Here is a 27,044-nt window from a genome sequence, read left to right on the forward strand (position 1 = left end):
CAAATTCCACATGCTAAGGTATCAGTCCGCAGGACTGCTCCTCTTCCCCACAATTAAGATGCCATTCTAAAGTTCAGGTTGTTACTTGTGCTTTTGACTGATTGCCTCTAAATTGGAGGTTCCCCTCACCCCATTCTGAGGTTGGATTGATTTGCTTGTGGCTCACAGAACTCAGGAAAACAGTTTACCACTGTTTACCAGTTTATTATAAAAGGCTGTATAAAGGTTACAGGCAAACATCCAGCTGGAAGTGATGTGTAGGGCAAAATATGTAAGAGTGTAGAGCTTTCATGCCCTTTCTGGGTATGCCCCTCTCCAGCACCTCCCTGTGTTCACCAACAGTGGAGCTCTCTTAACCCCATACTATTGGGATCTTATAGAGGTTTCATCACATAGGCATGATTAATTTCTAACTCCATTTCCAGCCCCTCTCCCCTCTGGAGCATGAGGGATGAGGCTGAAAATTCCAAGCTTCTAATCATGCCTTGGTCTTTCTGGTGACCAGCTCCTAACAAGGAGCCGACCCAGAGTCAACTCATTAGAACAGAAGATAATCCTATCACCCTGGAAATTGCAAAGAATTTAGGTGTCAGGAACCAAAGTTAAAGACCAAATCTTAGAACAGAAGATGCTCCTAATGCTCTTGTCACTTAGGAAATCCCAGAGGTTTTAGGAGCTCTTTATCAGGAATCTGGGGCAGAAACCCATATATGTATTTTCTGTTATTTCTCAGGGAGAGATTGGGGGGGAAATGTCTAAGAAGACTCCTTAAGAGGGTAATAATGAAAAAAAAAAAAAAATGAGAAACATTGCCTTGGAGTGAGACTGTCTAGTGAAGTGGTTAAAAACTCAGGTTCTGATCTGCTGAAGTTAGACTGGATATAAATCCTGTTTTTGCTCCTTAGCGGCTGCAGGCAATAAATTCTTAGCCTAAGTTGTCTTAATTATAAAGTGGAGATGATAATGGTACTTTGATCAAAGGATTGTTCTGAGATAATCCATTTAAAGCACCTGGAACTTGGTCAAACAACAATCATTCTCTAAGAACCTCAAGGATAAAAAAGAATTTATTTCAGTGCTTCCATTCCATGGAAAAATGTCTGGGGCTTAATAGGTATTGAGTAAATATATATTGAATGAATGAATAAAACTCTTATTCACTGAGTTAAGTGTGTCAGAGGTGCCTTTATGGAAACTGAGGAAATGGTAGTAAGATTAGCTATACTCTCCTTCATTCTTTTTTTCTGTTAGGCAACTTTCATGTTTACCTCACCTTAAGTCTAGTGTGTGATACATTGCCTATTATAGCATTTACTTTTAAAGGTAGAAATGGATTATGCAACACGCAGTACCATCATTTTGTTTCAAGCCAGTTGAGGAGCTAAGGGCAAAAATGATATATGGATTCTGTTAATACTTTTAAAAGAGCTAGTATACTACTTTTAATTTGCGAATCCTACTGGCTTAACGTTCTTACATTAGGAGCTCAACTTACTCCATTAAATTTCAATGAAACATAAAAAATACACAATCATATAATAAGGTTTGATAACCTAATTTTTTATCTAGTCATATTTTATTTTAAAATATTTATTTTTACTTGATCCTTCTGGTTTTACCTTTGCTTAATGCTTTTGTTATTGAATTAAATTCTTTTGATTTTTAAGCCCTAAATTTGAGCTGTTATTTATTTTGTGCTTGTATAGTACACTACTTTTATAGGAGTACAGCTAATAAGCACGAGAAGAATCCCATTATTTTATATGTATTTGCCTCTAAGATAATATCACTGAATATATCCTGAACTAGCGTTTTGTGAGGTATAGTAAGAAGATAACCTAGCTTCTGTTCTTCAGAATTGTAAAGTTGTGTTGACGTATTTCTTATTTTCACTTACTATAAATCTTGAAAAATTGTTTCAATAGAATATATCAGAGACAAAGTAAAGAGATAGGTTAAACAGTTTCAATTGGATTTTATGAGTAGCTTTCTGGTCCTCATATTTACCATTTAGAGGAATAGTTTTTTTCAGTTTACTCAGGGATTTACTTAGACTGATTAAACTAGTAAAAGAGTGATTCATACAATAAAATGTCAAATTACCAATTTAAAAAGGAGATATAAATTAAAATAATTCTTTTTTTTTTTTTTTTTTTTTGGTCTTTTGTCTTTTCAGGACCACACCCGCAGCATGTGGAGGTTCCCAGGCTAGGGGCCTAATCGGAGCTACAGCTGCCAGCCTACCCCAGAGCCACAGCAACGCCAGCCAGATCTGAGCCGAGTCTGCGACCTACATCACAGTTCACGGCAGTGCTGGATCCTTAACCCACTGAGCAAGGGCAGGGATCGAACCCGCAACCTCATGGTTCCTATTTGGATTCGTTTCCGCTGTGCCACAATGGGAACTCCCAAGATAATTCTTAATATAGGATATTGTGCTCTTTCTAGGATGGTTAGGTTTACTCAGAAAAACATGTGTAACTCAAAACAGTGGTGCCTCTCCAAAAATAGACACACAGATCAATCAAACAGGATAGAGAGCCCAGAAATAAACCCACACATTTATGGTCAATTAATCTATGACAAGGAGGCACAAGAATATACAGTGGAGAAAAGACAGTCTCTTCCATAAATGGTGCTGGGAAGACTGGACAGTTACATGTAAAAGAACGAAATTTAGAACACTCTAATACCATATACAAAAATAAGCTCAAAATAGATAAAAGACCTAAGCATAAGACCAGATACTATAAAAGAGGAAAGCATAGGGAGAACACTCTTTGACATAAATTGCAGCAATTTTGGGGTATCCATCTCCTAAAGTAAAATAAAAGCAAAAATAAACAAATGGAACCTAATCAAACTTAGGAGATTTTTGCACAGCAAAGTAAACTACTGACGAAATGAAAAGGCAACCAGCCTACTGAATGGGAGAAAATATTTGCAAGTGATGTGACCAATGAAGGATTAATATCCAACATGTATAATCAGCTCATAAAACTCAATGTCAAAAAAACCCCAAAAACCCAATTAAAAAATGGACAGAAAAACTAAATAGACATTTTTCCAGAGGAAATGCATGTGGCTAACAAGCACATGAAAAGTTGCTTAACATTGCTAAGTATCAGGGAAACGCAAATGAAAACCACAGTGAAATAATCACCTCACACCTGCCAGGGAGGCTGCCATTGAAAAGAATACAAATCACGAATGTTGATGAGGATGTTGAGAAAATTTACATTACACTGTTGGTGGTAATGTAAATTGTTAAAGCCACTGTGGAAAACAGTATGGAGATATCTCAAAAAACTAAAAATAGGACTATCGTATGACGCAGCAGTTCCACTCCTGGGCATATATCTAAAAAAAACAAAAACACTAATCTGAAAAGATACAGGCATCCCAGTGTTCACAGCAGCACTGTTTCCAGTTGCCAAGGTAGGAAAGCAACCTAAGTGTCTATCAACAGATGAATGGATAAAGAACCTGTTGTGTATATACACAGTGGAATACTACTTGGCCATATGAAAGAATGAAATTTTGGCTTTTGCAACAAATTTTGCCATTTGTAGCAACATGGATGGACTTGGAGGGCATTATATGAAGTGAAAGAAGGCAGGTGGAGAAAGACAAATACTGTATGGTATCACTTATATGTAAACACATCAGAGTTCCCTGGTGGTCTAATGGCTAAGGATTCCATGTTGTCACTGCTGTGGCTCGGGTTCACTCCCTGGCCTGGGAACTTCCACATACTGCAAGTACAACCAAAAAAACCACTATTGAATATAACAAACAAGGGTCGGAATCACAGATATAGAGAATAAACTAGTGGTTATCAGTGGGGGATGGGGAGTGGCGATAAAAGGTTGGGGAGTGACAGTAATTATTGGGTATGCTACAGAGAAATCATTCATGAAAGGAAGAGTTCCTTGTCTTTAAGAAATGGCCACGGTCACCCCAGCCTTCAGCAACCACCACCCTGATCAGTCAGCAGGAGGAGGAAAAGACCAGCAAGAAGATCTGACTCACTGATGGTTCAGATGATGTAGCATTTTTTTTTTTTTTAAACAATGAAGTATCTTTTAGGGTATGTACAGTTTTTAGATAATACTTGTACGCTTAATAGACAGTAGTGTGAATATAACTTTTACATGCACTAGGGAATCAAAATATTCATGTGACTTGCTTTATTGTGGTCATCTGCTAAAAAAGTGTTAGGAAAAGTTATTCCAGATGTTATTGATGGATTGAATTTATAATTTAGGACAGGATTAGTATCTATGGTTCCCCACATCATCCCCAGGGCATAAGGCATATTGCTTTCAAATTCTGCTAATTTTTCTTTTCATTTACAAGATTCTTTTTTCATTGCAGTCATTTCATTTTTTACTCCCTTTTCTATTACAGATTGATAGAGCAGACTTAACTTTAAAGCTAGGAAAAAATTTAAGTTCAATTTTTCTTTCTAAATATCTCAGTGATTGTTTTTGCTCAATAGAAGCACCAACTACCTTGGTAGTTGGCAGCATTCAAAGATCCCACCCACACAAGGAGAGAACCATGGCCTTAAAAAGAATAATGTGGGAGTTTCCACTGTGGCACAGTGGAAACAAATCCAACTTTTATCCATGAGGATGCAGGTTTGATCCCTGCCCTTGCTCAGTGGGTTGGGGATCTGGCGTTGCCTTGAGCTATGGTGTAGGGTCGCAGATGCAACTCACACCCCGTGTTGCTGTGGCTGTGGTGATTTGACCTCTAGCCTGGGAACATATGCTGCAGGTGTGGCCTAAAAAGCAAAAAAAACCCCAAAAAAAAACAAAGAACAAAAAAAAACCCCAGAGAACAATCTGAATGAAGTTAGTGTTACAAACTTGTAAACAAAATTGTTACTCATTGTTTTCTTATAGTTGGATATTGAACTGTGGGTTATCGTAGGCAGCAAAGAAAGGCCTCGGAACGATAGTTGTATTTATTATTATTATTATTATTTTTGTCTTTTTGCCTTTTCTAGGGCTGCTCCTGCAGCATATAGAGGTTCCCAGGCTTGGGGTTTAATCGGAGCTGTAGCCACCGGCCTACACCAGAGCCACAGCAACGCGGGATCTGAGCCGCGTCTGCAACTACACCACAGCTCACAGCAACACCGGATCCTTAACCCACTGAGCAAGGCCAGGGATCAAACCCGCAAACTCATGGTTCCTAGTCAGATTCGTTAACCACTGCGACACCATGGGAACTCCAATAAATTATAGATAAGCATTTTGAGGAAAAATGTCTGATTAAAGAGATACATAGAAATGTGACCTGGATATCTATTTTTTTTGAAAGGCTGACCTATTTTTTTTTTTTTTTCGCTTTTATGATTCTCTTACAGTTAATTTATTTTTTTGGATAGAGAGGTTCAGTCTTCATGTTTGTTCCTATTTAAAAATTTTCCTTTGTGGTACAGACAGGCCCTCTTCCCCTAGTTCCTAATTAGTTTTTTGTCATGAAACTTTGTTGGGTAGTTATGTTAAGCCATTAGGGTTTTTTTTTGTCACTTTTCTAGTGACTTCTGTGGAACCAATGCAATTTTTGCATGGTAACCTCAAACCAGTGCTTTTTAGTGTAAATTTTGTTATTGTGATTGATTTACAGTGTTCTGTTAATTTCTGTTATACAGCAAATGGCCCAGTCATATATATACATATACACACACACATTCTTTTTCTCACATTATCCTCCATCATGTTCCATCACAAGCAATTAGATACACAGTTCCTTGTGCTATACAGCAGGATCTCTTTGCCCATCACTCCAAATGGAAGAGTTTTCATCTACTAACCCCAGATTCCCAATCCATCCCACTCCCTCCCCCTCCCTTCTGGCAAACAGGAATCTGTCCTGCATGTCCGTGATCTTTTCTGTTTCGTAGATAGATAATTTGTGCCATATTTTAGACTCCACATATAAGTGATATCGTATGGTGTCTGAGCTACTTCACTCAGTATGAGAGTCTCTAGTTCCATCCATATTGCTGCAAATTGATAGACTTTCTCACTGAAGCGGAAGAGCAGTTACTGACCAGTGTTTGCTGGCAGCTGCTTTGCTTCTTAGTTGGATGAAACTGGGGATGTTGGAGGTTATAGATTGTACTTGGCATATGAAAGGGGGAAGTGCTTGATGATCCTTTATTTGATGATGTCTTAATAGTGAGAGAAAAAAATAAATGTTCATTTAGAGCAGATACCAGTAAACTGCTACCTGTGTAGCTTTTGTATGGCCCATGAGCTAAGAATGGTTTTTTTATAGTTTTTAGTGGTTGGGAAAGTTTTTTTAAGTGATATTTCTTGCTATGTGAAGATTATGTGAAATCGAAATTTTACTATCTATAGTGTCCACAGAGTTTTATTGGAAAATATCATGTTCATGTATGTTGCCTTTGGTTGCTTTCACACTGCAATAGCAGAGTTCAGTAGTTATGACAGATCATATGACCTGCCAAATGTGAAACGTTTTTTGTTTTAAACAAAAAAAGTTTGCCAATGCCTGATTTAGCGGCAGTTAGATAGCATGAAGAGCGGAGACTCTGAAGCCAAACTGCTTCTTAGTATCTCATTCTGAGACCTTGAGCAAGTTAGTTACCTCTTTGAGCCTCAGTTCCTTCATTTATAAAAATGGGTCGAAAAATAGTGCTGACTTCCTGAGGTGATTGTGAGGGTTCAGTGAATTAATATACATAAGACTCTTAGAAATGTGCTTAATTAGCACATGGTAATCACTAAGTATTAGATGTTAGTTGATGTCTTAGTATGTTAGTTGGCACTAAGTATTAAATTTTGTTGATACGTTGTAGCATGAACTGGAAAAAATGTATTGAAATCAGTTCTAATTGAGAACAGCTACAATTAAGGAAGTATACCCATTTGTTAACAGTATACTACAGATCTTGACTCAGTGGTAGAGAAAATTAAAAATTTACCGCAAAGCAGAGATAGTAAACTTACTGTCTTTATGTTGTTGCACTAGGAAATGAGCATTGAATTAAAGATTGCTTTTCCACAGGGACAATTACTTGAATTTTGAAATGAGTAAGATAAAGTTACTTCATGGCACCGATAGTTCTAATATGAGCATTTCTGTGATTCCAAGTGGCTTTCTCAAGAGTGCTATCACAAATATATTGGGGTGTCTTGAATAGGTTGAACCTATCACTCCTTGCTGAAATAATAGGTTTGTTGTCGTTGTTGTTGTTGTTTTTAAATGTTCAGGATAAACTCAGAATTTAAGAAGTGGTGCAGATGGCTTAGTCTCCCAGCTTGTTTCTCAGAATTTGATTTTCTTCCCTCACCAGAGAGAAGGCAAAGTGAAATATTCATCCATCTAACTTTTAAAAATTATAGGGAAACCGCATAACAAAATTTACCGTTTTAACACATTTTTAAGTATACTCTTCCATAGTGTTAAGTATACTTACATTGTTGCGCAGTGGATCTCTAGAATCTTTTCATTCGGCAAATCCGAAACTCTCTGCTCATTGAACAGCTACTCTTCATTTCTCCCTCCCACCAGTCCATGGCAACCATCATTCTGTTTTCTATTTCTGTGAATTTGACTGCTTTAGATACCTCATGTAAGTGGAATCGTTCAGTAATTTGTCTTTTTGTGAATAGCTTATTTCACTTGGCCTAATGTTTTCAAGGGTCAGGTCATCCATGTAGTAGCATGTGACAGGAGTTCCTTTTTTTTCTTTTTTTTTCTTTTTAGGGCAGCAACTGAGAAATATGGAAATTCCCAGTCTAGGGGTGGAATCAGAGCTGTAGCTGCTGGTCTACTTGATAGCCACAGCAACACCAGATTCCAGCTGAGTCTGTGATCTACAGCATAGCTCATGGAAATGCTGGATCTTTAACCCACTGAGCGAGGCCAGTGACCAAAACTGCATCCTCATGGATACTGTTGGGTTTTTAACTTGCTGAGCCACAATGGGAAGGAGTTCCTTCTGTTTTAACATGGAATAACCCTTTATGCATACAGACCACATTTTGTTTATTCATCCACTCGTGGACATTTGTGTTGCTTTCACCTCTTAGCTATTGTGCATAATGCTACTGTGTATTTAAGTGTGCAGATACCTTTTTGAGATCCTGAAGTTTATTTGAGATCCAGTTTATTCTCTTGAATAAATACCCAGCAGTGGAATTGCTAGATATATGGTAATTGTAGTTTTAATTTTTTTGAGGAACTACCATAGTGATTTCATGGAGACTGTACCATTTTACTTTAACCAACAATGTAAAAAGGTTCCAAGTTTTCCACACCCTTGCCTACACTTATTATTTTCTGGTATTTCCTTTTTGTTGTCGTTAATTAACAGTAACGATTCTAATGGGTGAGTGGTAATATTTCATTGTAGTTTTGATTTGCATTTCTCTTTGTCCAGCTTTTAAGAGGGATGGTCTTATTAAAAATATCTAACACAATAAAATAGATAATCGACAAGGACCTACTGTATAGCACAGGAAACTCTACTCAGTATTATGTGATAACCTATGTGGGAAAAAAGTCTGAAAAAAGAATGGATATATGTATATATATATAACTGACTCACTTTGCTGTACACCTGAAACTAATACAGTGTTGTAAATCAAGTATACTCCAAATTGGGAAAAAAAAAAAAATTCCAAAAGACTTGGGAAAAAAAAAAAAAATTCCCGACAGGAGTTCCTGTTGTGGTGCAGCAGAAATGAATCCGACTAATATCCATAAGGGTGTGGGTTTGATCTCTGGCCTCACCCAGTGGGTTGAGGTTCTGGTGTTGCCAAGAGCTGTGTAGAGGTTGCAGATGCAGCTTGGATGCTGTGGCTGTGGCCAGCAGCTGTAGCTCCAATTTGACCCCTAGCCTGGGAACTTCCATATGCCGCAGGTGCACCCCTAAAAAATTGGCAAAAAAAAAAAAAAAAAGGACCTGACCCAATTCTCAGTAAGGAGGCTTACTACATATAATTTTGGGAGCTATGTTTGATCTATGTGTCTACAGCTCACTGACAGCTGTTAACTCTTCCTGGCATTCCCAGGAATGTATAATTGAGAGTCAAGATTTTTTTCTTGACTTCTTGCAAATAAGTACAGCGAGAAGCTGCATGTGGAACTTTACATGTTGATAAGTCATCTTTTATTGAGGAGACTATAGATCTTTGTAAAAGATGAAAGCTAATATACTCTTTTTTTCTAATATAAAAATCCTTAATATAAAATTTAGCTATTTTTTTCCAATTATAAAAGAAATACATGCTTATTACAAAAAAATCAAGAAAATGCAGTAAAGCATAAAGTTACATTTGGAGTACAATACATACTGTATTTGTATAGTTTATGTTGCTGCATGTTGCTCTAATTTTCACATGTATAAGAGAAATTGCTGGATCTTGGGTGATATATCAATTTATATTTCTACTAGTAGTTTATAAGAATTCTGATTCTCTATACTTAGTTATGTCTGATTTCTTAATATAAATTACATATTTTTCAAGTTTTACATTGTGTTTTGCTCATTACTGATGAAATTGAACATGCTTTCATATGCTTTTATTGGCTGTTTATATTTTTTTTTCTGTAAGGTCTGTTCTTTGTTTTCAGCAGTTTGCCTCTTTGTTACTAATATTCTTTATATAATATATATATTATATATGTACACATATATACATATGCTTATATACAGTGATACATGTTTAAATGTGTTTTTCTAGTTTGTAGCTTGTCTTTTCACTCAATTTGTAGTGTGTCTCAATAAACAGATGTTCTAAGTTTTAATTCATCAGCCCTTTTTAGTGTGCGCTTTGAGGATCATGCTTAAGAAATCTTCCATATCCTAAGGTCATAAAGATATTCTTTTATATATTTCTTCTAAAAGTTTTCAAGTTTTGCTTTTTACATTAACATCTTTAATCCACCTGTCTGTCAGTATGAGAAATTAAAATGTGATGAATCTTTACTTAAAATACATAGTTCACATGTTTGCTTGAATGCCCACTCAACCTCTGATGCCAAAAGTTTGGTAAACATAGCTTTAAATGAATGAAGTAGTTGCAGTGGGGGGTAGGGGGAGAAACATTTAAGTGTCTTGCATTAATCATGGCTATCTTAAGAGTTTGTTAAACTTTTTCCCCCCCCAGCCTTGGCCTTAGTTGTGGGTGATGTTTGCCAATTCTGCTAACCTTGGGTAAGTTACAGGCCACTGATCTCTGACTGGACTGGTCTGAATACTTGACTATAACTACATCATAAGTAAATCTCAGAAATCATAGAGTTAACTAATCATAGCATAACAGAACTGAAAAGCACCCAGCTTGTCTGCTTTAACATTATAAGCTTTTGGTATATTAGATGTAGAAGATGTATAGCTGTTAAAGGAGGTATAAGAAGAGTATTTGAAGCCTGTGATGACTTTGCAGGCCTTTATCTTGAGCTTACAGTGCTGTGACCTTTCTAGTTAATGAGGGCCTTGTTTGTCCATCGGCATTACACCACCTGCTACACTACCTTCATTCTCTGCTCTCCACTATTTGTGGTATCCTAGGAAAAAGTAAAACCAGCCTTTCTCTATAAGCAATTTGTAATTATAGGTAGACATTTAGGCGAAGATAAAATAGATTTGTTTTCCTTACCAGAGAGCAGTTAATGTTTGGTTGATCACATAACTTGAGGAGTCCGTCGTGGGCAGTGGTTGATCCGACTAGGAATGAGGTGCGGGTTGGTGTTGTCAGTGGGTGACGATCGGCGTGGTGAGCTGGGTAGGTTGCAGACGGTCAGATGCAATTGTGTCTGGTGTAGCCGGTGGTACAGTCGATCAACTAGTGGAACTATATGCTGGGAGGAAGAATAGCAACAACAACAAAGACAAAGACAAAAAAAAAAAAAAAAAAAAAAGTATAAAAAAAAAAAAAAAAAAAAAAAAAAAAAAACAATAACTTGAAGATAACAACTACAGTAGAATATTATAATCTAAGAAGGTGAAATGTGTCCTTTTGGAAATACTAGTACTTTTTGAGGTATTGTTATAGAACATAGTTAACCTTAAGTGATTAAGTATCTGACCCCAAAATTCAAATTTTACTTTAGAATTGTTTTAAGTGGGGTGCAAAAATTATATTTTTTTCAGAAACATAATCAGTTTTATCTTATAAAAGTTCTTTTCTTCAGAAAAAGAACCTGCTTTCCCATTAAGTACTGCTTATTGATAAACAATTCTAAAAATATTTTTTGAAAACACAGTATTGATATATCTAATTTAATAAAATATTAAAGCAAATACTAATACCTTTTGGTATATAATCCATAAAATTGAGGAATAGGTGACCTAACTAGTTTCTCACTTTTATTTTTTTTCTTTTTAGGGCTGCACTTGCATATGGAAGTTTCCAGGCTAGGGGTCAAATTGGAGCTGCAGCTGCCAGCCACAGCACAAGCACGGCAACGCCAGATCTGAGCTACATCTGTGATTTGCACTACAGCTCACAGCAATGCTGGATCCTTAACCCAAAGTGAGACCAGGGATCAAACCCACATCCTCATGGATACTAATTGTGTTCATTACTGCTGAACCACAAGGGGAACTCCGTTTCTAGCTTTTTTTTTTTTTTTTTTTTTGTCTTTTGTCTTTTGTTGTTGTTGCTATTTCTTGGGCCGCTCCCTCGGCATATGGAGGTTCCCAGGCTAGGGGTTGAATCGGAGCTGTAGCCACCGGCCTACGCCAGAGCCACAGCAACGCGAGATCCCAGCCGCGTCTGCAACCTACACCACAGCTCACGGCAACGCCGGATCGTTAACCCACTGAGCAAGGGCAGGGACCGAACCCGCAACCTCATGGTTCCTAGTCAGATTTGTTAACCACTGCGCCACGACGGGAACTCCTGTTTCTAGCTTTTTGATGTTTGATTATAGGGGACCACCGAAACCACAAAAAGGCAGATACCATGTAAAGGTTTTTCTTGAGAGGGTTTATGTTTCATCTAAGATCTGATGCTGATGTCATCTGTGCTGGTTTCATCTGAGAGCCCATAAATGCAAGTAAAGAACAAGTGTGTGTGCACTTTTACCCTCCTGTGGAAAAGTGAAACTGTTATAGCACAGCTGTCCTCTGTCATCTGGAAACCTCGGGAATACCACTGATAGGGCTTAGGCAGTTAAGCCACACAGTGTAAAATAATGTGTAACTTTTGTAGTTTGGGTAGAAAATACAAGTGTTAATCATCTGGTTCGTACTGGTTTCCAGTGAAATGGTTAAATTTTTATTTTGTTTTCAGTCCTTTTATTGTTGAGTGTTTTTGAAAGAGAAGTTCTATACTTAGCGTATGGATCCTGCACATTTTAGTGTGTTTCTTGGCCCTCAGTTATCTACTAGTCTTAGCAGTTGTAATAGTAGGGAGAGAGTTAATTTATATCTGTGTTTTTTTGTTTGTTTTTTCGCTTTTTAGGGCTGCACTCGAGGCATTTTGAGGTTCCCAGGCCAGGGGTCGAATCAGAGCCACAGCTGCCAGCTTACACCACAGCCACGGCCACACAGGATCCAAGCCGTGTCTGCGACTTAACACCACATACAGCGCACAGCAACTCCAGATCCTTAACTCACTGAGTGAGGCCAGGGATGTTCCTAGTCAGATTCATTTCTGCTGTGCCACAACAGGAACTCCTACATAGTCTTTGATTCTTTGTGGACTCTTCTGTGTTAACCGATCTTTATCTTTTCCCATTTGGAGGGACCGTTAACATTTCCATTGAATTTTTCTACCACTCTGAATAATAATGATGGGGTGGTTTTCTTTTCATTCACTTAATATGATCCATCATTTTTTACCTTATATGACATTTTTCCATAAATGACTTGTTTTTTCATTAACACTTTACATTTGAAAATGACCTGGTATTGTGGTATTTAGTAAAACAAGAAAATTTGCTTAAGATGGGTGATCTTCACTAAGTCATTCAAAGTTAGTAAGTCTTAACTTCTGTCTGGAAATGAAGGTGTTGACCTAAATGGTTTCAAGAATTCCAGTTCTTATGTGAACATATCATATGGAAATCAGCATCATACAGAACTTCTGTAAATTCTCTAAGCAGTATATGTGTTTGTGTTATAGGCATATTTACTTTGAAATTTGTGTGTGTATGTGTGTGTTTCTGTTTGGAAAATTTTATTCAGGGAGCTTTTTTTTACAGTGAAAGATTTATGAAAGCTGTAAATTAGAATTTTGAACTCTACTCATAGAACGCATTTTAACAATGATTTTTAAAAAGTTTGGATTTTTAATATAGCTTAAGCTCCCTTGAATTTAAATTGCATCTGTAAATCTGGAATTCATTTTTATGTGCTTAAATTATCTAACAAATCTTTTTAAAGTACTTTTCTAAACCTGATATTTATGGATTTTGTACATTTTAATTTTTTAATTTTTTTATTTGCCCTAATTTTATAAGACAGGATTATGAATTTTTTTAATTTGGAAAGATTTTTTTTTATAGTTGTATTTTCCCCAACATCTTCTAGTAATTTATCTATTTATTTTGATCTTTTCTGTCTTTTTAGGGCCGCACCCACGGCATAAGGAGGTTCCCAGGCTAGGGGTCCAATCTGAGCTGTAGCTGCTGGCCTATGCCCCAGCCACAGCAACATTGGATCTGAGCTGTGTCCTCAACCTACACCGCAGCTCACGGCAACGCCGGATCCTTAACCCCCTGAGTGAGGCCAGGGATTGAACCCGCATCCTCTTGGATGCTAGTCAGGTGAGCCATGGTGAGAACTCCGAAAAATTTTTTTGGGGAGTGGGGGGAGTTTTTTTTTAAATTTATTTTTTATTGTTATTTCCCCCCAAAAATTTAAATGCATTTTATAAGCCTGGGTATGTTATTCAGTGACGTTTTAAATTGGAATCACCAATTTAAGCTTTTTTTTTTTTAAGATTTTTAAATTTTTTCCATTATAGTTGGTTTACGGTGTTCTGTCAATTTTGTGCTGTACAGCAAAGTGACCCAGTCACACATACATACATGCATTCTTTTTCTCACATTATCCTCCATCATGCTCTATCATAAGTGACTAGATACAGTTCCCAGTGCTATACAGCAGGATCTCATTGCTTATCCACTCTAAAGGCAATAGTTTGCATCTGTTAATCCCAGATTCCCTGTTTATCCCACTCCTTCCCTCTTGGCAACCACAAGTCTGTTCTCCAAGTCCATGAGTTTCTTTTCTGTGGAAAGGTTTATTTGTGCTGTATATTAGATTCCAGATACAAGTGATAGGGTATTTGTCTTTCTCTTTCTGACTTCACTTAGTATGAGTGTCTCTAGTTCCATCTATGTTGCTGCAAAATGGCATTATTCTGTTCTTTTTTATGGCTGAGTAGTATTCCATTGTGTATATATACCACATCTTCTTAATCCATTTGTCAGTGGACATTTAGGTTGCTTCCATGTCTTCGCTGTTGTAAATAGTGCTGCAGTGAACATTCGGGTGCATGTGTCTTTCTCAAGGAAAGTTTTGTCTAGATATATGCCCAAGAGTGGGATTGCTGAGTCATGTGGTAGTTCTGTATTTAGTTTTCTGAGGTACCTCCATACTTTTTTCCATAGTGATTGTACCAATTTACATTTCCCACCAACAGTGTAGGAGGGTTCCCTTTTTCTCCACACCTGCTCTAGCATTTGTTATTTGTGGTCTTATTAATGATGGTCATTCTGACTGGTGTGAGGTGGTATCTCGTAGTTTTGATTTGCGTTTCTCTAATAATCAGTGACATTGAGCATTTTTTTCATGTGCCTGTTGGCCATCTGTATATCTTCTTTGGAGAAATGTCTATTGAGGTCTTTTGCCCATTTTCCAATTGGGTTGGTTTTTTTTGCTGTTGAGTTATATAAGTAGTTTGTATATTTTAGAGATTAAGCCCTTGTCAGATACATTGTTTGAAACTATTTTCTCCCATTCCTTAGGTTGTCTTTTTTTTTTTTTTTTTTTAATGATTTCCTTTACTGTGCAAAAGCTTGTCAGTTTGATTAGGTCCCATAGCTTTTTTTTTTAAATTTCTGTTGCCTTGGAAGACTGACCTAAGAAAACATTTGTAAGATTGATGTCAGAGAATGTTTTTGCCTATGTTCTCTTCTAGGAAGTTGATGGTGTCTTGTCTTACGTTTAAGTCTTTAAGCAATTTTGAGTTTGTTTTTGTGCATGGTGTGAGGGTGTATTCTAGTTTCGTTGATTTCCATGCAGCTGTCCAGGTTTCCCAGCAATACTGGGTGAAAAGACTGTCTTTTTCCCATTTGATATTCTTGCCTCCTTTGTCGAAGATCAACTGACCGTAGGTGTCTGGATTTATTTCTCTGTTCTGCTCCTTTGGTCTGTATATCTATTTTGGTACCCGTACCACACTTTCTTGATGACTGTGGCTTTGTAATATTGCCTGAAGTCTGGGAGGGTTATGCCTCCTGCTTGGTTTTTGTTCCTCAGGATTGCTTTGGCAGTTCTTGGTCTTTTGTGGTTCCATATAAGTTTTTGGATTGTTTGTTCTAGTTCTGTGAAAAATGTCATGGGTAACTTGATAGGGATTGCATTGAATCTGTAGATTGCTTTAGGTAATATGGTCATTTTTTATAATATTAATTTTTCCAACCCAGGAGTATGAAATATCTTTCCATTTCTTTGAATCCTCTTTTAATTTCCTTGATTAATGTCCTGTAGTTCTCAGCTTATAAATCTTTCACCTCCTTGGTCAGGTTTATTCCCAGGTATTTAATTTTTTGGGGTGTGATTTTAAAAGGTATTTTCGTATTCCTTTTCTAATATTTCATCATTAGTGTACAGAAATGCGACTGACTTCTAAATGTTAATCTTGTATCCTGCTACTTTGCTGAATTCATTGATCAGTTTGAGTAGTTTTTGTGTGGAGTCCTTAGGGTTTTCTGTATATAGTATCATGTCATCTGCATAGAGTGACAATTTTATCTCTTCTCTTCCAGTTTGGATACCTTTTCTTTCTTTTGTTTGTCTGATTGCTGTGGCTAGAACTTCCGATATTATGTTGAATAACAGGGGTGAGAGTGGACATCCTTGTCTTGTTCCAGATTTTAATGGGAAGGCTTTCAGTTTTTCTCCATTGAGTGTTATGTTTGCTGTGGGTTTGTCATAAATGGCTTTTATTACGTTAAGGTATGTTCCCTCTATACTCACTTTGGTAAGAGTTTTTATCCTGAATGTATGTTGGTTTTCGTCAAATGCTTTTTCTGCATCTATTGAGATGATCATGTGTTTTTTTTTTTTAATAATTTTTTTTATTTTCCCACTGTACAGCAAGGAGGTCAGGTTATCCTTACATGTATACATTACAATTACATTTTTCCCCCACCCTTTCTTCTGTTGCAACATGAGTATCTAGACAAAGTTCTCAATGCTATTCAGCAGGATCTCCTTGTAAATCTATTCTAAGTTGTGTCGGATAAGCCGATCATGTGGTTTTTGACTTTTCTTTTGTCAATGTGGTGTATCACGTTGATTGATTTGCATATGTTGAACCATCCTTGTGAACCTAGGGTGAATCTCACTTGGTTGTGGTGTATGATCTTTTTTATATACGTTGTTGGACTTGGTCGGCTAAATTTTGTTGGTAATTTTTGGGTCTATATCCATCAAAGATACTGGCCTATAGTTTTCTTTTTTGGTTGTATCTTTGTCTGGTTTTGGAATTAGGATGATGGTGGCGTCATAGAATGTCTTTGGGAGTGTTCCTTCTTCAACCTTTTGGAAAAGTTTAAGAGGATGGGTATAAGTTCCTCTTTGTATGTTTGGTAGAATTCACTTGTGAAGCCATCTGGTCCTGGACTTTTGTTTGTAGGGAGTGTTTTTATTACATACTCAATTTCATTTCTAGTGATTGGTCTGTTCACTTGATCTATTTCTTCTTGATTCAGTTTTGGCGGGCTATAAGTCTCTAGAAAGTTGTCCATTTCTTCTAGGTTTGTCAAATTTGTTGGCAGAAAATTGTTCATAGTATTCTCTTACGGTTTTTTCTATTTCTGCAGTATCTGTTGTGATTTCTCCTTTTTCATTTCTTATTTTGTTTATTTGGGTTTTTTTTTTTTTTTTCTCTTCTTGGTGAGTCTGGCCAGAGGTTTTGTTTACCTTTTCAAAGAACAGTTTAAGTTTTTAGATAAACTAATATGAAGGGCTTATTAATCTAAGTATTTTAAAATACCAAGTATTTACCTATTATGACTGCACTCAATCCAGAAGTATTAAACTTGGCATTTGATTTACTTTCTTCCCCTGTCCCTGTTCCAAGCCTTACTCTTTCCCTCTCCCTCCCTCCCAAATAACTGTTATTTTTTAAACTGACATATCCGCATTCTAAACCTACCTGGTTCACCAGAAACTTTTCAGTTTTACCTTCTCAAGCAATTTGAAGATATCTTTTCAAGTAAATTTAGAGCCATGCATGTTTTCAGATGACTGAAGTGTAATCTTACGAAAGCATGTGGAATCTATAGCTACAGACACCTGGGTTTTTTTTTTTTGTTTTTTGTTTTTCCCTCCTGAAAAGGGGGATAAGTTCGTCTTGGTTTTATGGTCTCTGCCAACATTGAGTCTGAGGCAGTGCCTTCCCAATGGGGTGGTTTCCAGCCTTGCCCCCCCTCCCGCCCCAGACTCAAGTCCACATCTCTGATCCTCAGGTATAAGGGTGTGCAGTCTCCATTCCCAGGATGATGCCTCTGACTTGCTTCTTTCAATTAATCTATTGGTGATTCTGTTCTGTTACTTTTTAAAAGTCATTTTAATGGACAGGTTACCATTTTTAAGTATCTTAAGTATTTTAAAATAAAGCATTTGGATTTTGTCTCATGTCTTATCTGGCTTTACAGTCACAGTTCTAACTAAGGCTGTTCTCATGACAGTTTTAACTTGGGATTTTCATGAACATAAAGAATGCTTTTATCCTTGAAGTTAGAGAGTATACAATCAGGGATTATATGAATTTGTATCTCAACCCTGTCTTATTCACATATTTTGTAATGTGATACCTTAACTCTCTACTTGTATCATGAGCTTTTTGGTATGGACCCTATTCAGTGCTGTCCAATGGAAATGCAATGTGAGACACACATGTAATTCATAATTTCCTAGTAGCCACATCTAAAAAAGTTAAAAGAAATAGGTGAAAATAATTTTAATAGCATATTTTTATAACCCAGTATGGTCTAAATCTATTTCAACATGTAATCAATATAAAAATTGAGATATTTTGCCTTCTTTTTTCCATACTGAGTCTTCAAAATCCAGTGCTGTTTTATTCTTAGCACACATCTCAATTCAGGCTAACCACATTTCAGGTGCTCAGTAGTCACATGTAGCCAGTGACTACTGTATTGGATAGTACTGTCTTGTACTTTTACAACTTAGTGCTGGGAATGCAGTTGTTGCATTGTGTGAGAATGCGTGCATTTATTCTATTAGTTACAGGTTTCTCTAGTTAAATAAAATATAAACTATTTTAAAATGCCTATTTTCATTTTCTTTCTCTTAAAGGCCCTTCCTTCTTCCATGATCATAGTAGCAGTTTATTGTCCTGTGATAGCTGCTGTTTTCATTGTTCTGAAGATGGTCAACTATCGACTCCACAGAGCGCTTGATGCTGGAGAAATTGTTGATAGGAATGCAAACGAGTTCACAGATCAGGGAGGAAAAGCTGAGCAAGGCAACTGTTCAACAAGGAGAAAAGACAGCAATGGCCCGAGGTAAGGATACCCACGTCACTCAGTTTGTAATGATGTGTAATGGGGTATGTGTACAATGACGTGATTATGATGTCATGTCTGTTCTATTTAGTTATTTAGATTTCAGGGCTGCACCTGCAGCATATGGAAGTTGCCAGGCTAGGGGTTGAATCAGAGCTGCAGCTGCCGGACTGTGTCACAGCAACTTGGGGTCCAGGATCCAGTCTGCGTTCACAACCTACACTGTAGCTCACGGCAACACCAGATCCCTGACCCACTGAGCGAGGCCAGTGATCAAACCCAGGTTCTCATGGATACTAGTCAGGTTTGTTTCCGCTGAGCCATTATGGGAACTCCATGTCATGGCTGTTATGTTTATGTGGTCTTGAGGCAATGGTTGATCTTCTGCTGATATAGTGACAGATATGATTGTCACATTATACCCTAGCAAAACTGTCTATCTGGGAATAAATCAACATCCTTGGCCTTGGAGTTCCTGTTGTGGCTCAGTGGTTAATGAATTCGACTAGGAACGTTGAAGTTGTGGGTTCGGCCCCTGGCCTTGCTCAGTGGGTTAAGGATCCAGCGTTGCCGTGAGCTGTGGTATAGGTTGCAGACGCAGCTCGGATCCCACGTTGCTGTGGCTCTGGTGTAGACCAGCGGCTACAACTCCAATTAGACCCCAAGTCTGGGAACCTTCATGTGCCACGGGTGCGGCCGTAAAAAAAGACAAAAGACAAAAAAAAAAAAAAATCCTTGGCCTTATTAATAAATAACATATTAGAACAATAATAGCCATAGTAGTTATTCACACCAAAGACCAAAACCAATGGAACCACTTAAAGATATAATAAATAGTGGCTTATAAATTTAAGCATTTATTTTTTATTTATACATATTAAAAATGTCTGTATATTGAAGGAAATTGTGATAATATTTTACCTGACATTTACAATCTTCATTTTTCACTTTATTGTAAATTTTTTTCAATTTTATATTCTCACCTTAGAGACTCAGCTTTTCCTCCCCTAGATCTTAGCACGACTGTCTTCCTAAGGTACAGCTCTGTGTAGATGTCACCCTCCTGGAGTCTTTCTTTTCCTGTCCCAGCTAAAATAGTCCCCCTACTGCTCTCAGTCACAGTCTATCCCATTGCCTTGGCCTCACTCACTTTCTCATTCTGGACAGATGGATTTACTTTATTAGAGCCAAAAGCTATTGTGATTTTATAGAAATAACAGGTACCCCTAATGTAATTCTTAAACAGTTACTGTATGAGCACCTAATATTTTTAAGATTATTCAGTCCTCAAAACAGTTTTATGAGGTGGGTGTTGTTACTATCCCTGATTTACACATGTGGAAAGTAAAATGAGAAAGATCAAATAATCTAGACAGTTACACTCTGGAGTTCATGCGTTTCACCATGCCATGTTTCCACTCAGTATAATATGTAATGTTTCAGGTATCAAGATGTCAGTAATATCATTAAAAGTTGTACTCATTTATTAAGACACGTAATGTTTCTATATATTCCCCAGTGCACTAAAAGGCTTTATTTGTCTCTTTTTGATTACATTTTTCTCTCATTGATTTAGTTTTTTGTCTGTCTGTAAGTGATTCCCCTATTTGTTCATTAAACAGATATTTTACCTTTGTAATAGTTTTGTTAATACCATTAATCACGGTCTGAAATATATCTTACTTAATCATTTGTTTACATTATAAGCTTCTTGAAGGCATGGCATTGTTTTTCCTGCGGGCTATTATATTCCTAGGTTCTGTAACAGGCTCTGGGACTGATAGGTACTCAGGAAATGTTTTTAACTAGTGAAGACATTTTTTCTGTGATTATTTTTTAAATAACTACACAGTATTCCATTTTGTGGGTATACCATAATTTAGCTATCTTGTTTTCGGGTTATTTCAGTAATTTTCAAATTTAAATTTAAATATGTTTAAAGTTTAAATGATTAAATTTTTTTTTTTTTTTTTTTTTTTTTTTTTTTTTTGTCTTTTTGCTATTTCTTGGGCTGCTCCCGCGGCATATGGAGGTTCCCAGGCTAGGGGTCGAATCGGAGCTGTAGCCACCGGCCTACGCCAGAGCCACAGCAACGAGGGATCCCAGCCGCGTCTGCAACCTACACCACAGCTCACGGCAACGCCAGATCGTTAACCCACTGAGCAAGGGCAGGGATCGAACCCGCAACCTCATGGTTCCTAGTCGGATTCGTTAACCACTGCGCCACGATGGGAACTCCTGATTAATTTTTTTATCGTGATTTACCAGAAGTAGAAGTACTAGAAAGCTAGACCTATTTTAAAAGTCTTTTAGTCTGTATTGCCAAATTCCAAATTTCCCTTTAATTACTAAGACAAGCAGTTTGAAGGCTTCTTCATTTTGCAGATTTGACAACACTGAGTACTTAGTATTTTCACAAACTGGTAGATATCTCATTGATTAGTTTTTCAGTTTTTGGATTGCAGGTGAAATGGAGGTGTTTTTCTTGTGTTGTTCCATTTATATTTGTTATTTTGTGAATTGTATGTTTTTCTCTCAGTGGTTAGTTTTTTTTCTCTTAGAGAAGATATTTATGAAGGGTATCAGCTCTGTCTTTGTGCCAAATACTTTTTCCTCACTTAATGGTGTTTTATTTATGTATTTATATGCCACAATTTACTTTTCTGTGATCTGTTTTAGTCTGTGAATGTTTATTAGATTTATCTTTGATATCAAGTTTTGTAAGATAATTTTTCTTCCCTCAAATTATGTAAATGTCCACCTGTATCTACTTTCAGTATTTTTATCATTTTATTTTTTACTCTTAAATTGAAGTCAATTTGGAAACATTCTAATTTCCTTTCTTAAGTTTATTAGTACCAACAACACTGAGTGAACAATGCATTTTTCCCCTGGTAATTTTCAAGTTCTTGCTTTTCATATAGCATACTTTTATTATGTGCATTTCTGGGCTTTGTTTTCTGCCCCGTTGACTTCTCTTTTTGTTAATAACATGCTATTTTTTTTTATGGCTTTCTGATATACTTAATACTGAGCAGTGTGAATCCCTATTCAGTATGTTTCTTTCAGTATTATCTTAGTTGTTCCAATGCATATACTTACTTAGTTTTTTTCAATGTGTGTGATATATTCCTTTGTGTGCTCATCTTCCAGAAAATTTCAGAATTTTGATGATAATTGTATTAAATCTGAAGAGAAGTCAACTTTTAAAATAGGAATCCCTCAGAGACGTGGTCTATATATATCCATTTAGTCACTTGTCTTCTATGTCTCATAAAACTTCAGGTCTTTCTAGTTGGTTCTACATACTTCTTTATTCTATTTCTGATAGGAAATGCATACCCTTATTCACTGGGTAAGCAAACAGAAAATATATTCTGTACTTAATCTGCCAGGGGCTTGAATCACTTCGTGATTGTATGACCTCAGGAGAGTTACTCAAGCTTTTTATACCTTGGCTTTTTCATCTGGAGGATGAGAAATGATAGTGCTGTCTTATAGGATTATTAGCATAAATGAGATCATATATATAAAGCACTTAGAACCACTTCTGATACATGGTAATCGTGCAATAGTTGTTAGTACTTATTAGTTCTGGATAATTGTGTGTATTTTTTAATTGCTTTTGTTACTGAATTTTTCTATCTTCTTTTAGCTTTCAAAATTTTTTATTGTGAAATATATGTATTTCCAAACTGTATGAATTATATGTATAATTTAGAGTGTAATAATCAAGTGCATACTTAATTACCCACATAATAGGACATGATACAAATACCATACGAGTTTTCATGTATTCCTTTCCCACTTCATTCTACTCTTTTTTCTTCAGGAGTGACCATTATCTTGAATTTTCTGTTAGTGAGTCCTTTACTTTTTGTTAATACAGTCTTTGTAGGTATTCCTAAACATATATTATTTAATATTGTCTGCCTTATGACATCCTAATCAGAATCATACTGTATGTATTTCTCTGTGAAGAGCTTTTTTGTGTGCAGAAGTGTATATCACGTTTGCTGCTGTGTATTCTCCTGCTATGGGAATAGACTACAGTTTATCTGTTCTTCTCTTGATAGCCATTCATATTATTTCTAGTTTTTTTTGCTCTGATAACACATTATTGTACATGTCTCTTGGTACATATGTGTATATCTAGTATATGTAAGCTGGTTCACAGGGTCTTTTCACATTCTGCCAAAATGATTGTACCAGTTTATACTGTCACTGTTTGTGAAAGTCATTATTTTATATTGTCATCAATATTTGCTACTGGTCAGTTGTAACATTTTGTCATTTTAACAGGTAAGTGTTATAAGTGTATCATTTTGACTTTGACGTATCCTTTCTGATAACTAATGAGGTTGAGCATCTTATCTTGCATATATGGTCATTTTAAGCTTTCTGCTCTTTCCAGTGCCCATTCATTTATTGTTTCATTTTTCTTTGGGGTCCTCTTTTTCTTATTGTTTAAGAAAAAGGATTTTTAAAAAAATGTATTCATTAAACTACTCCTTTATTGGTTATATACATTCCATACATCTTTTCTCAGTTTGTAGCTTGTCATTTTTCTTTTCTTAAAATTTATGATTATCATACATTCTTAAATTTAATATACATTTATCTTTTTTTTGTAATTAACATTTTCATCTTATTTAAGAAATTATTTCCCACAGATATATCAGAAAGAGAATTATCCATTGTGGCTCAGTGGGTTAAGAACCCAACATAGTGTCCATGAGGATGTGGGTTTGATCCCTGGGCTTGCTCAGTGGATTAGGGAACCAGTGTTGTCGCAAGCTGTGATGTAGGTTGCAGATGTGGCTCAAATCTGTGGCTGTGGTATAGGCTGACAGCTGCAGCTCCGATTTGATCCTCAGCCCAGGAACTTCCATATACCACAGGTGCAGCCATAAAAAGGAAAAACAAGGTATTTCCCTATATTGTCTTTTTATGGTTTTATTTTTGGCTGTGCACATGGCATGTGGCAGTTTGGGGGCAGGTATCGAACCCAAGTCAGAGCAGTGACAACATCAGATCCTTAACCCTCTGAGCCATTAGGGAACTCCCTTATTTTTAAGTTTCATTTTTCTTTTCACATTTCAGGTTTACTGTAAATTATTTTGATCTTTTGCCAAATAAGGATTTGGGACTTTTTTTTCTTTATTAATAATTAGTTTAATCAGTATTTGTTAAACAGACTTTGTCCTGGTAATCTGTGTTATTTACTTTGTCATAAATTAAGTTTTCCTATGAGGAGGGTATGTTTCTGAGCTGTAGTCTGTTCTCTTGATCAAGTTGTTTATCCTGTGCAGTTACCACACTATCTTAATTGCTGTTATCTTTATAGCATGACTTTTGATACCTGGTGGGACAAACCTCCTCTCTTGTTCTTTTTTAGGACTGACTTTGCTATTCTTGGCTCCTTGATCTTTGATATATACATGTACAGTTTGCTGGGCAAAGTCTGTAAGAACTTAGGGTTTTGGAGTTTCCATAGTGGCTCAGTGGTAACCAGCCTGACTAGTATCCATCAGAATGCCATTCGATCCCTGGCCTCCCTCAGTGGATTAAGGATCCGGTGTTGCTGTGAACTGTGGTGTAGGTTGTAGACGTGGCGTGGATCCTGTGTTGCTGTGGCTGTGGCATAGGTGGCAGCTATAGCTCAGATTCGACCCCTAGCCTGGGGACTTCAATATACTGCAGTGTGGCCCTAAAAAAAGAAAAAAGAAAAGAACTTAGGGTTTTTATTGGAATTACATTGGATATGTAGATTCCTCTGCTGAGAATTGATATTTTACCATATTGAATCTCTGCATTTATTTAGTCTTCTTTAATGTCTTTCAGTGTAAAGATTTATTGTTTCTCCGTTAAAAGACTGGCATAGCTTTTATTAAATTTGCCAAATTATTTTTTTTCTGCTGTTATATGATTTTTGTACTTACTTTTTGTTTTTCTCCCATTAAATGTAGTGTAGCAAGCTACTTTGTATCCAGTAACCTTATTCAACTTCCTTATTAATGGTAAAATTTTGTAGGTTTTTAAAAATTTTCTATAAATGATGTCAGTTTTAGTTCTTCCTTTCAATCCCTATGCTTCTTGTTTAACTTTTCATTGGCTCTAACTTCTAACAGCTATAGCCAATTGAAATCAATCAAAATCAGTTGAAATAGTGTTGGTATATATCCTTGTCTTCTACTAATCTTAAAGAGAGTTTTCAGGTTTCATTATTAAATAAGATCTTTGTTGTAGATTTTTGCTTTTGACATCTCCTTTCCTCCACTCTGCCACTTGTAAATCTTTGTTCTGAGGAACAGAAATGAACAGGAAAATACTATGCTTGGTACATTACAGCTGTCAATTTGTTACATGAATGAATGAATATAGTAGGACTCATACTACATGTGTTTTTGGTTTTCCTTGGCCGTGGCATAGCAATTCAGAAATGCTTATTAACTCTTTAGAGAAAGAGTCAAAGTCATTCATGTTTGCCTTACATTCCTAATGTTTTAGAAGAAGAAATTGAGCACATTGACTTTTAGGATTTGAATACAAATATTTGGAGACAGATCATATTTTCTTTTCATTATTGTAATTTAAGGATTCGTTTAAAATATAGGCAGGTTAATTTTAAAGTTTCTGAAGGTTTATTTTGTTTAGGAACTTTATTTTTATCCATTCATACTTTGATGAACATCCTTGTGTTCAGATTAGATTTGTAAGTTTAGTACTGTAATGGTGCCGTAAAGTTCCAATTAAAGCCTGAGAAGTTAATGAAAATAATTAAATTAATTTGTGAAGTCTCTTTTATAATTCAGATTAGACCCATTCTGCTTTTCTGCCTTCCTCTGCTCCTGGTATTTTCTTTTTAACACATGAGGAAATTAAGATATAAAGATAGAAATTCCCTAAATTTGGTGTATTGCTTATTGCAGTAAATTACTTCTGTGAGAATTGTAAACTACGATACTTTCCAGGTATATGATGAAATCTCCGTGACCAAAAGTATGCAAGTCTTGCTAATAAAGAAAATTCTTAGTTAATTTGTGTGTTAGGGGAATTCCCACTGTGGCGCAGTCGATTAAGAATTTGACTGAGTGGGTTCGCTCTCCTGCCAGGTGCAGTGAGTTTAGGATCTAGTGTTGCCACAGCTGCGGTGTAGGTTGCAGCTGTAGCTTGGATTCAGTCCCTGGCCTGGGAACTTGCATATGCCGTGGGTGCGCCATACAATGAAAGAGAAAGAAATTATGTTGGGACACTGATAGCTGACTAAAAGTTCTATTTTTGAATTTGTAGAGAAGAGAAAGGTACAGTAGGTTTGCAAGAGGATTTATATTTTCTAAAATGAAGCTTTTTGCCTGTTTGTTTTTTCCTTTTTTGGGGGGGGCTCCCTTAATACCTCCTTCCTCATTGTTGGCCACTGAGCATTAGTTCTAGATTATTGTTTCTCCACTGGAGATGACCCTGCCCCCCAGGAGACATTTGGCAATATTTGGAGACATTGCTGGTTGTCATAACCAGGAGAAGTGCTACTGGCATCTGGTGGGTAGAGGTCGGGGATGCTGCTAACCATCCTACAGTGTACAGGAAGGTCCCCTACAGTCGACAGTTGTGTAGCCCCAAATGTCGGTAGTGCTGAGGTTAAGAGATCTGCCCTCGATAATGGTGTTTATGCCTGGTTTTGAATTGGAAAGAGAACTTAAGTGCCTGTTTGTTAAAAGGCATTAGTGGTGTCTTAGACTCTGGTATTCAAATCTTATCTCAATCCTGACTGGTTATGACACTCAAGTGTGTAGGGAAAAACCTCAGAAAGATCAGATAGGATAAACGTTGGAGAGGGCTGAGGAAGTAAGATGCATTGCCTGCCTTCCCACCTGAACTTCATATACCAGTGATTTGGCTTATGTTGTTTACTCCTCTGAGACCTTAGGCAGAGTTTTTCACCTTTTGGTTTTCAGTTTTTTCATCTGTAAAATGAAAATGATAGTATTTGTATCATAAATTTTCAGGGGAATGGTTCATGAGAATATTCAAGTAAAGCATGTGCTCCTATGACTGGAATGTAATAAGTAATATTCATTTTGCTGTTCATAATAACTATGTTCCAATTGTGATCATTTGGACTTGCTGTTAAAAGTGATGTATAACACTAGGCAAGAGTGTTCATCAGCTGATGAGTGAATAAACAAAATGTATTCTATCTATACAGGAATATTATTAGGCCATAAAAATATAAAGCACTGATAAGTGTTACAATGCAGATGAACCTTGAAAACATTAGACTG

General features: G+C 36.5%; 1 protein-coding gene across 7 annotated transcripts in view; it reads left to right on the forward strand.

Annotated features, from left to right (window-relative positions):
- PCNX1 (pecanex homolog 1 (Drosophila)) overlaps positions 1-27,044 on the forward strand; it is a 173,476-nt gene that overhangs the window by 25,518 nt on the left and 120,914 nt on the right. For all 7 annotated transcript variants that reach the window (XM_021099419.1, XM_021099421.1, XM_021099420.1 and 4 more), the window contains exon 2: positions 18,554-18,762. In XM_021099419.1, the coding sequence (XP_020955078.1) occupies positions 18,554-18,762 (209 nt within the window). The remainder of the gene's footprint in view (positions 1-18,553; positions 18,763-27,044) is intronic.

The sequence above is a fragment of the Sus scrofa genome, chromosome 7 (assembly GCF_000003025.6).
Source record: "Sus scrofa isolate TJ Tabasco breed Duroc chromosome 7, Sscrofa11.1, whole genome shotgun sequence".
Taxonomy (NCBI): domain Eukaryota; kingdom Metazoa; phylum Chordata; class Mammalia; order Artiodactyla; family Suidae; genus Sus; species Sus scrofa.